This window comes from Physella acuta, unplaced genomic scaffold, assembly GCF_028476545.2.
Source record: "Physella acuta isolate Inbredline_101_S28 unplaced genomic scaffold, ASM2847654v3 ptg000555l, whole genome shotgun sequence".
NCBI lineage: Eukaryota > Metazoa > Mollusca > Gastropoda > Physidae > Physella > Physella acuta.
In genome coordinates this window covers 374007-386436 of record NW_026732074.1, presented here as the reverse complement: position 1 = coordinate 386436, position 12430 = coordinate 374007, and the positions used below count along the sequence as shown (strand labels likewise).

Here is a 12430-nt window from a genome sequence, read left to right as displayed (position 1 = left end):
TTGGTTGGCTTTTGTTTTAGTTATATTATGATCGTGTGTAAGACAATTTTCTGGGGACATGGCCATATATAAATATATATATATATATATATATATATATATATATATATATATATATATATATATATATATATATATATATTGTTGTACGTCTTTGCTACGTTACTCGGAAGAAAAAAAAACAACACAATCTAGGCCGACAACACAAAAATTTATCACACCAAACAAAAAAACAAACTAAATATACACAACCAAAAACAATATACGCAACACACTGTTTTCTAAGCATTACAAAAAAAAAACAATTTGACATAATGGCATTTTATTTAGTCAGTACAGGAAATAATCACTTTCTTAATATAGATATGGGTCTTCATATTTAATATTTATGTCTAATTTAAACAGATCAATAACTATTTTACTATGTAATATAGTAGCTTATTACTAAAAGATGTCTACAATCAGAATTAAATATATTTTCAACATAAATCCTAAAACATCAAAGCATATAGAAAATTTGTGAAAGCTGAGTTGCTATGAAAAAAAAATTCCAAACTAATTCATAGGTGGATCAGTCTCACCATTAGCCTACAAAATATTTATCTTTCTACATCTTTGAATTAGCCACTGCTTTGTGTGTTCTTCAAAGAATATTTTTAACATTGAGAATGAGTGGGAGAGATCACTGTAGTGCTGCTCACACACCACTTTACTGGTGATTGCAAAAACAATACACACAAAAGTTTCCCTGTTACAAAAGCTATGATTGTGATTGTAAAATAAACAACTAGATCTATAGTTATTCTTTATTTAGAATTTGTTTTATTTATTTATTGGAGGCAGATTTACTTTTAGTCGTATCAACAGTGTTTTTATACTTTATTGATACTTTATTTATACTTTATTTATACTTTATTTATCTGTGGTATTTAAGTTAATGTTCTTCAAGTACATCTGTACCTGCTGACCATATTGACTCATACTAACGTTCTTGAAGTTGTGAAGAAAATGGTGTGGTGTGGTTTAGGGTGGGTAGGTTGGGGTTTGGTCTATGCCGTGTATTGTGAGGTTTTTTGTGTGTAGTGTAGTAGGCTGTGATGTATTAGGAATGGTGTGGATAAGTAACTGGGTGTATTGGGAATGGTGTGGATAAGTAACTGGGTGTATTGGGAATGGTGTGGATAAGTAACTGGGTGTATTAGGAATGGTGTGGGATAAGTAACTGGGTGTGGATCATGTAAGTAGGCTGTGGTGTATTAGGAATGGTGTGGGATAAGTAACTGGGTGTGGATCATGTAAGTAGGCTGTGGTGTATTAGGAATGGTGTGGGATTAGTAACTGGGTGTGGATCATGTAAGTAGGCTGTGGTGTATTGGGAATGGTGTGGGATAAGTATCTGGGTGTGGATCATATAAGTAGGGTGGTTGAGATGTATGTTGTGCAATGTAAATTAAAAGGATATGAATCCTTGGCTGGGTTTTAAATGTACATTGTAGGGTGTAGTGCTTTTGTGGGGTTGGATGTGCGATGTTGTGGTCCAGGATGTCGGGTGACGTTCAAAAGTGTGTTGACGTGTGGACCGAGATTGTGTGGGGGTGTGACGGGGAAGAATATTGTCTATATGAATAAAGTTTTCTCCATTCTAATGTTTGCAGCATTGGTGGGGCACAACATAGAAACAGCTGCTTTCTTGTACTGGTCAAGAAGACGGGTAGAAACAGCCGCTTTCTTGTACTGTTCCAGTAGAGGTTTTGACCAAACAAAGGAGGAACAATCTGTGGATAAAACAAAACAAATACTTCCGAAATTGGGTCTGTGATTGTGAACAGTCAGTTTTTGGAAGCGCTGTGCCAGAATAGACGACCTCGTCCACCACAGCGAAAAGTCTAGGCCACACCGATCCACAGCCCTGCAATAGTCTAGGCCACACCGATCCACAGCCCTGCGATAGTCTAGGCCACACCGATCCACAGCCCTGCGATACTCTAGCCCACCCCGATCCACAGCCCTGCGATAGTCTAGGCCACACCGATCCACAGCCCTGCGATACTCTAGCCCACCCCGATCCACAGCCCTGCGAGAGTCTAGGCCACACCGATCCACAGCCCTGCGATAGTCTAGGCCACACCGATCCACAGCCCTGCGAGAGTCTAGGCCACACCGATCCACAGCCCTGCGTCCACCACTAAGCCAGAAGAGATGACCCCGTCCACCACTAAGCCAGACCAGACGACCCCGTCCACCACTAAGCCAGACCAGACGACCCCGTCCACATCTAAGCCAGACCAGACGACCCCGTCCACATCTAAGCCAGACCAGACGACCCCGTCCACATCTAAGCCAGACCAGACGACCCCGTCCACCACTAAGCCAGACCAGACGACCCCGTCCACATCTAAGCCAGACCAGACGACCCCGTCCACCACTAAGCCAGACCAGACGACCCCGTCCACCACTAAGCCAGAAGAGATGACCCCGTCCACCACTAAGCCAGACCAGACGACCCCGTCCACATCTAAGCCAGACCAGACGACCCCGTCCACCACTAAGCCAGACCAGACGACCCCGTCCACCACTAAGCCAGACCAGACGACCCCGTCCACATCTAAGCCAGACCAGACGACCCCGTCCACCACTAAGCCAGACCAGACGACCCCGTCCACCACTAAGCCAGACCAGACGACCCCGTCCACATCTAAGCCAGACCAGACGACCCCGTCCACCACTAAGCCAGAAGAGATGACCCCGTCCACCACTAAGCCAGACCAGACGACCCCGTCCACATCTAAGCCAGACCAGACGACCCCGTCCACCACTAAGCCAGACCAGACGACCCCGTCCACCACTAAGCCAGACCAGACGACCCCGTCCACCACTAAGCCAGACCAGACGACCCCGTCCACCACTAAGCCAGACCAGACGACCCCGTCCACCACTAAGCCAGACCAGACGACCCCGTCCACCACTAAGCCAGACCAGACGACCCCGTCCACCACTAAGCCAGACCAGACAACCCCGTCCACCAGGTAGCCACTGTGAAAGACTAGACATCCAATTCTATACCAACAACCAGACATACACATATCCAACAGACCTGATAGTCCTCAATTCCACTTGCTGGAGAGCTGGAGATGATGGGTCCACTAGATGATGGGTTCACTAGATGATGGGTTCACTCAATCATCGGGTGTTATGTATTTAGTAGCTTTGATGGTGTCACACAGATGTTCTCCCCAACTTCCAGTGAAAGTTCTGGTAATCAGATCACCCTGTGATGAAAAAAAGTTAATATAATTAAAAAATTGTAATATCCTTTGCCATGTTAGCAAGATTTAAGAATTCCCTTCCCCCTCTCCCTCCACCCCCCACCCTTATTCACATTTTTAAAACTCTCCTTAGCAATTGACAAGTATAAAAAGTTGATTTATTTTTACTTTCTTTTTGTTATAAGGTAATGTGTTTTATTCTAACTTTTACATTACTTTAATTTCCCATTTTTCAGAACAAATAGGAGAATGTTACTAAACATTGTTCAGTGTCGTAAATGGGCAGGTTGTTGGCCTTATCTGTTTATATATCTAGATCTAGATTTCTAGTCTAGATCTAACTAGATTTCAAGACTAGTTTTAGATTTCTAGGCTAGATCTATTTATAGTAATACCACTACTACAGTGGCGGTTTTAATTAATTTTGTGCAAGCAAATTACTGACTAAAATAGGCCTGTAGCCACATGTAGACCTAGACTAAAATCTAGTTGCCTAGTGATTATTCATCAAGTTTAATTTATTAAATAGGGCATGCTAGACGATCTAATTAATGTTACCATTTCTTATTCCTTGAATTCTTATTTCAGGGTATAGGTACAGCATAGTAACTAAATAATTAGTATCAGGATTACTAATTAGACACACTAATAATTAGTAGGCTTATAGTAGGGTACATAAATTACACACACTACATCTAATTTTTGTTCATTGACTACTGGAGCATGTGTTGTAAATCAACTGAAGTTTCCCATTTAATGCAGAGATCAGCGATATTGATAGTGAGTTTTAAATTTTGCTTATTGTCTCAAATGATTTTAAATTTTGGTTATTGTCTCAAATGATTTTAAATTTTGCTTATTGTCTCAAATGATTTTAAATTTTGCCTATTGTCTCAGATGATTTTAAATTTTACTCCATTGTGCTCAAAAGATTAAATCATACAAATTATGGGCTAGAGGTTTTGTCAAATTTGAGGGGGGTTTCAAATCGAAAGTTTGAGTGGGGGGGGTGCACATCAAAAGTTTGAGGGGGGGGGGGTTGCAAATCGAAATCCTGCGGGGGGGGGGGGGGGGGGTTCAAATCAAAAAGTTTGTCCCCGGGCGCCGGGAAGGGTCGCTATGCCTCTGAGTGACAGACGTGATGTTTTTTGATGGATGACCCCCGAAACCCACAGTTATCCAACGGATGACGGGTATTCTAGTAGACATTAAAATTAATGTTGGATGCCATGAAAACAAACCGGTTGTTGAATCACAATTTAATTTAGATTCTTGATTTGATCTAGATCTACTAGATCTAGATAGAATCTAGATGTAGATCTAGTCCTAATTTTTAAAAGATTCACTCTACAAAAATTATATAATAATTCAATAGGCCAAGTAACATTTAATAAATTAATAGGAAGTACCTTGAAATAGGGAGTAGTAAATTATTCGAATAGTAAAGGGAGTGTTTATTGTTTATAATTATTATCATATCGTTCATTACCGAGTGTTGTACAAGGCTTGCCATCCGACATTTTCCCGTTTTTGACATTCTGATGGACTACCCCTACATACTGTATTAGCTAATAACTGGGGTCGGCGTGGTCGAGTCGGTAAAGCTCATGGTTGCTAAACCGAAAAGTCTCGAGTTCGAACCCTCGGGCAGATGAGGCTCGTTAGCTGGGGACAGCCACTCTTCTAGGAGAGACAACTCCAAAATTAACCAACTGCTGCCTTGTAGTTTGTTCTTGGTTGGACAAAGGCTATGGAAGCAAATCCAAAAAGAAAAGCAGGCTGAAATCGGAGTCAATGGCCTCAATGGCGCAAAACCAGTTGACACGTAACGCTTAATTGTGTTGGAGGCGTGGTCGAGTCGGCAAAAAGCTCATGGTTGATAAATTCGAACAGTTCAAACCCACTGGCAGATAAATCTCGATCCCATTCAACACTAATAATTAAGAACGAAGAAGAAGAAGAAGAAGAGCTAATAACTAAAAATATAGTCACTAGGGTCAAATTAATGCATACAGACAGATAGAAAAATGGAACAACCCAACACATCTATTTTATGGAACAGCCTATTATGATATTATCTGACATCTGTATCTAAAATCATTCTTTTTTTTTGCGATGTTGCTTTTTTTATTCAGGTCCGCTACTGAAGGGAGGGTGGGAAGGGGGGGAGACAACTTTCAAGGAGAAAAGTACTAAAATGCATATGAAATCTCATTTATAGTTTACTATAGGTGTTCCAGGATATGCAAAATAAATACATCATGCTACCACCTACTATATGTAGTATATTTTGTAAAGACCTATACGAGAATATAAAACTTAAAAAGGTAGGCTCTAATAAATTTTCATTATACCCACAACAGACCTGAAATTCCTCAAGCCGAGTCCTCTTGCCGGAGATCTGTAGATGATGGGTCCACTCGATGATGGGTCCACTCGATGATGGGTCCACTCGATGATGGGTCCACTCGATGATGGGTCCACTAGATGATGGTTCCACTCGATGATGGGTCCACTCGATGATGGGTCCACTAGATGATGGTTCCACTCGATGATGGGTCCACTCGATGATGGGTCCACTCGATGATGGGTCCACTCGATGATGGGTCCACTCGATGATGGGTCCACTCGATGGGGTTTTAAGTAGCTTTGATGGCGTCACACAGATGTTCTCCCCCACTTCTGGTGAATGTTACGGTATCCAAATTACCCTGTGATAAAAAAAATATAAAATCAGTGATTGTTCTACACTAACTTATAAAAACTATTGCATAGACAAAAAAAAGCAACATTAGCAAACCTCTTGCATGACTTATCGCCCCTATTTAAATAGTCTTATAGGGGTGCCCAAAAAGCTCATTTTAAATAAACATCTCATGCTACTACCTACCTATTGTATAGTATATTTCGGAGAGGCCTAGACCCAATATGACTATACGAGAAAGTAAAAACTTAAAACTTAAAAAGGTAGGGTGTTGGAAAATTGAGAGAAGCAAAATGGCGAGGAGGTACACTGCGAGAAAGGCGCGAAAACGGTCAGTCAAGTATATTAGCCTTTATATATGCTATATGGCCTATACATATAAAATGAAAACTAGATTTAAAAAGAACAACACAATACTCGTGATATAGGCTATTAAATGCTAGTTAAGTTTGAAACAACAAAATAATTTTAAAAAATAAGCATAAAACAAAACCTTTGTTTTGAAAATTGTGTCTCGCTATTTACCTGTGATTCCGCAGGTATGTCTCGCATTTTCTTCTCCCAGTTTACCGCCTCGCAATTTCCCAACGTCCAAAAAAGTAGCCCTAGGCCTTAATCACTAATATAATACATTTTCAAAACTCTATATTGTATAACTTAGTATACTAATTTACTATACTCTATACTACTCTATAATCTATATAGAGGACATGTTCAGGTTTGTCACATGTGTGCGCATGCGTCGAAACGTAATAAGCGCATCCTAGGCCAAATTCCTAGCTCTCATGCAGCTGACTAGGCAATATATACATTATACTGTAAACATCCCCAGCAGAGTATCTTCCAGGCATCTCTTCGGGGGGGGGGGGGGCACCCCCCCTTCCCGAAAAAAATCTATCGCCCCCCCGCCCCCCCCCCCCCCCGAAAGAAATGATATTTATATAATTTATATAACTTATATAGAAAATATTTACTTTTAAATTTTAACGAAAATTTCAAGTGCCCCCCCCCCCCCGGAAAAAAAGTCTGGAAGAAGCACTGATCCCCAGAAAATCTACAACGATGAAACGATAGGCACTACATGAGGAAATGTTTATCATAAATCGTATTTTCGCAAATTAAAACAAATCCTCCCCCCCTCCCCCCTTACATAAAAAAAGTGTAAGTCATCTTGCTGTACTCACCTGTAATACATCCTTAGCGTACCCAGGTACCGTCTTCCTGTTTATTTTTCCCATTTTCTTTAAAGCGACCTGCGCTTTATCCAAGTATTCCTTTGACAGCAAGCCACCTCACACTCTCTGGGAAATAGTTGGAGATTTTTCTTTTTTTATATATATATTCTCATATTAAATAACTTATTAATACCAGCATGTACATGTGCCTGTAGCATTCAATCACTTAACACTAGTTATATACGTGTATTACTTTCTCGTGCACTAGTTTCGATACTGGAGGTGTGTATCCGTGATTGGGTGCAACCATCTCTTGCCATTAGAGACAGCAGTCTCATCTTCAAAGTCTCATCTTTTCTCGTTGGTGCAAATGACACAAGCGACAGATGAAGTAGAGTTCATCAGAGCTGGGTGGACTCAGAGAGATAGCAGTCTACCTATTAACAAACACAGTCCACTGAATAGCTACAGATGAATCATTGTGGAGGGCGGTGGTGGGGGTTGGAGAACAGACATAGGGGGCGGTTGGCAATGAAAGACCTGGAGTGCAGTGTTGTACGGAGTGTGGAGTGTTGACGGAAAGGGGGGGGGGGGAGGAACGGAGGTATGTCTAGGGTATTACGTTAACGCTTTTCTGACAGCAACTGCTAAGCAAATATTGCAGATTTCGTTCAGAAAAATGTATTCACTTAGTATTATAATCACTACGAGCCGACCCGCGGCATATCATACGCAGCTATTTAGTTGTTTTATTTTCTACTTTTCAGTATTTCATAATTTGTGAATTCGACAGTACCAATGCTGCCACTGAAAATATTTGCTTTAAAACACTATCAGTAGGTCGTTAAGGACGATACTACCCCCACCCTCTTTTCCCCCAACCCCTACCCTACACCCCCCCCCTCGTGAAAGCAGCCTCCTCTTAGTTACCTCACCATAGTTTTAAATCGTTTCAAACTAAATTATCTGCCCCTAATAGCCGTCACTAAACCCGGCTCTACGATTAATGTAAACATTTAGCGTGAACACAGCTCACCAGACCATGTAGGGGTGGGGAGGTAGGGAGCGCGCTTACAGCTTGTTTTCTAGCGTCTCACAGAAGAGAATTATATATATATATAGAAGGTAGATCAGTGTTTCTTCCAGACTTTTTTTTCTCCGGGGGGGCACTTGAAATTTTCGGGGGGGGGGGGGGGGGCGGTAAACTTTCTTCGGGGGGGGGGGGGCGGACACTGTTAAAAGTATATATTTTCTATATAAATTACATAAATTTCATTTCGTTCGGGGGGGGGGGGGGCGGTAAAAAATTTGGGAAGAGATGCCTGGAAGAAACTCTGAGGTAGATTAGCGTGGATCACATTTAAAAAATAAACATCTTACAAGTATCCCAGCATGCTCGATACAGAGACTGCTGCTGTAGCTATGTGTAGATGTTCCCAGTCCTTCAGTACCCACGCAGCCAATGCGTAGGTGCCTCCACCTATTGCCCAGACAGGGGACACAACCATGACCCGCCACTTAGGGGGAAAGAACTCGCCGCAGAAGGGGACAGAAGTCACCAGTACTGCCCCTGACAAAAGCAAGCCATACATCGTAAATAACGTTAAGGTTGTGATGTAAAATTTCATGTATTCTTTCTTTCAGATGTAAATCCTGATTTATTTCTACGTTCTCTTATTAAATTGTAGCCGTTAGTAACATCTTTATCTGTTGTCGTTATCTCATCGTTTTTCCATAGTTCTGTTTATTAGTTATCTGTTGTTATCTTGTTATTATTTTGTTATAGTTCTGTTTAGATTTTTTTTTATCCGTTGTCATTACTTAACAGTTTTGTTATAGTTCTGTTGATTTCCTGTTGTTAAAATTTGATATTGTTATAGTTCTTTAAATACACACACCAACCTAAGATTAAAACAGAGCATTGTTGTGTCAAACATAAAATGTATTAAACCGCGAACCAAGTAGTCATTTCAACAGCAACAACAAAAAAATTAAATTTTCGAAAGCCCGCATTGTGAAATGCTGCATTATCATGCTAAATATTTGTATTTACTAGTCAACATTGCAGTCGTGCTGTCCATTTGTGATTTTTATGGTTACAGTTTCACTTTGTTTGACACATTTGTAACGAAGCACTTTCTTTCCATTTTTCCAAATAAATGCGTCTCTTTCTTCAATGCAATGCTGTAAAAATATTTAAAATATTCAACCCACTTAGATGCTAAAATAGTCGACAACTTAATTGAATTTTCTCCCTGACATTTAAATGAAAGCACTAGAATTGACTACTTTACTTCCTGTTTGAAATGCCTTGAGTTCACTTTTGGTAATTTTTTCAATTAATCGTTGTTCTTTTTTAGGTACGCCAAAACCTCTTGACTCTAGAATTGTTTCTTCTAATTAAATTTTAATTAATCGTTGACATAAATCAGTCGTATCTGGGGTTTGTAAGTACACCAAACCTCTTGACCAATGAATTGTTTTCTGTTATTATACGAAAGCTAAGAAAATGTTTCGAGTTGTAGGTTATGAAGAGGTTTGTGCAGCGTTTTAAACGTTCAATTATTTAAAATCTATATGTATTTATTGATCGAAATTTTTCTGATGCAGCAAGTATTCCTCAAGAACACGAATCTCATCTTAAAAAACACTTTTGTGTGAGTGTCTTGAGATTGACAACATTAAATTTCCTAAATTAAATCACATACTTTTTTTTGTTTAAATTTTATATATTTGACAACCTCAGTCACGAAATAAAACATTTTCCTTTTATAAAATATACATGATGCAGTGAAGGTTTAGGTTCATCATACTCGCATTTTTATTCAAACTTAAGTCGGGTTATAATAATAGGTAATAGGTTTAAATTAATATAATTAATATAAATATCAAATAATATAATACTAGGAGACACCACCTAGTCAAACAGTAGTTTTAACATTATAGATGTGAGATTTTAAAAACATAAATGATGCTTATATCAACAGCTAGATCAGTTTAAGACGCCTAAAATTAGATTTTTTTTCTCCGCCCGCTATTAAAAATATTTAAAAAACATCAGTTTTTGAATGAAAGTATTAGTTTAGGAGATTTTAGTAGTGTGCGCATAAATAAAATGCTAATTTAGTTTCATGCTTAAATATAAGCATTGGAAATATATAGTGTGTCAAATAAAATAATTAATAAAGAAGGAATAATGTATAAATACATAGAGGAACCGGCTATAATGCTTAGTGTAGTAGTAAATGTTTTGCGAAACATTAATTATTATCTCGCTTTAGGGTTAGTAGTCTGCTCACTATTTAATTTTTAAAAAATATTTTCCTGCTAATTGTTTGGTCTAATTATGTTTAACACATAATGACAAAAAAAATACATAAATAAAAATACATACGTGTGTTTTCAACAAGGTATCAGGTATAATTATGTTGATTCCAGCCTGCTTTTTTTCCAGTACTTTAAAAATTGACCCACGTGCCAAATTTCAAACGACTCAAGACAGAAAAGCTCGAAATTTCACTCGGCTGTTTCGATCTACGACTAAAAAAGACAGACAAAAGCACGACAGACAGAGGAAATAAGTTGAATAAATAAAACAGCTTGTAAAAAAAAACCTCATAAAACATTTTAATAACAAGATTTTATATAATAATGCACAAAAAAAGGAGAAAATAAATCATTGTCTTTAAATATATAATAATACACCATTTAAATAGCTATAAAGAAAAGCGAGAACGGCTATGATATTTATTGAATACTTTTACTAGAATTTATGAAGTTCCCCACGATTTTCTTTATAGTTATTTATATAGTAGAGTATTATAATATATTTAAAGGAAATTATTTATTTTCAATTTTTGTCGTGCATTATTACATAATAGCTTGTTAATTAAAACGTTTTTATGCATCTTTTTTTCAGTACTTTAAAGTTTTTAATACTGTAGAGTTGCATGGCTAAAAACTATTGCGCACAAAATGAACATGATAACGAACGTATAATAGTGTGAAATATTACGATAAGACTACCTACCAATTCCAGAAAATTGTAATTAATTCATAACAAATAAATTAGGCATCAAATTAAGTCAAATTTGATGTCGTATTTCATCGTCATTGTGTCTTAATCACGTGCCGAATTTCAGATAAATCTATCGGTTAGAAGTGCCCGAAATTTTGCTCTCCCGTTTCGATCAAGGATTAAGACAGACGAGCTTTAAATTACTATTAGACGTAGGATAATTTGTGGAAAGTTTCCTCTGATGATTACATGATAATACCACATAAACTAACATTCTTTAGCACTAATTAAAGTAGTTAACTAATTAGATTAACTTTTCGTAATAACCATTATAATTCACTGTGTTTTTTTTTAATTAAAATGAAAAATTATAAATGTACAAATGTATCTTAATGGTTTCAGAACATTAACTGAGAAAATTGAATGCTTGCACAATGACCGACAACAGCACATCGCAGACACAGGTAGCAGGGATCTCTAATGAAATACAATACGTCATCAATCTGGTCTTAAATATCCTAGCCACAATGTTGCTGTCGTCATTTGGTTTCGTGTCCAACTGCATCAACCTCAAAGTCTTTTACAACCTCGGGGTGGGAGAACGGGTCAACTTTACTTTTTTTGTTCTGTCCTTCTTCGATTGTTTGGTGTGTGTTTTTACACTGGCTGCATCGGTGGATTTCGTCTTTTTGTTCTGTGACGTCAAGCTCAAACTAGACCAGTACCCAGTGTATCAGATTATCCTCGTACTTCGTGCATTCAGCGTCGACTACTCGGCCCTCCTCTTGACATTTATAGCCTTAGAGCGTTGTGTTTGTGTAGCGTTTCCTTTTGTTTTCAGTACCAGGTTCAACACTAGGCTAACTAGGACAGTAATGGCATGCATAATGTCATATTTATTACTGAATTACCTCCCACTTTTAAGCAGCTTTGAATTCAAAGAGATCTATATTGAAAATACAAATGAAACAATCATCACTTACATTATAACCGATTTTTTCCTAATAAATGTGAAGATTCAGTTGTACTTATTAGCAACTGGACTTGCATATTTTTGTCAGATTACAATTTTTTTATGTGCTATTGTGATGTATTATGGTCTGCGCAAGTCCTCGATGATTCGTCTCTCTATGCAGGAGACTAGTCAAGCCAAGAACGACAACTCGAACTTCCCAAAACCAGGAGAGTTACCCAAGAAAGAAAAACGTATAGTGCGGCTGGTCATGACCCTAGCCTGCCTCTATCTCCCCACTGCCCTGCCGCAACT

At 38.5% G+C, this 12430-nt stretch overlaps 1 protein-coding gene across 1 annotated transcript; it reads left to right on the top strand.

The window, feature by feature from the left end:
- The first annotated feature begins 2199 nt into the window (after window positions 1–2199).
- LOC131946360 (salivary glue protein Sgs-3-like) lies at window positions 2200–3030 on the top strand. Its single transcript, XM_059307066.1, has one exon. It carries the CDS (start codon window positions 2200–2202, stop codon window positions 3028–3030), a length of 831 nt encoding a protein of 276 aa, XP_059163049.1.
- Window positions 3031–12430: the final 9400 nt, after the last annotated feature.

Coding starts and splice junctions, on each gene's coding strand:
- LOC131946360 (XM_059307066.1), top strand. CDS start 2,200: ATGACCCCGTCCACCACTAAGCCAGACCAGACGACCCCGTCCACCACT.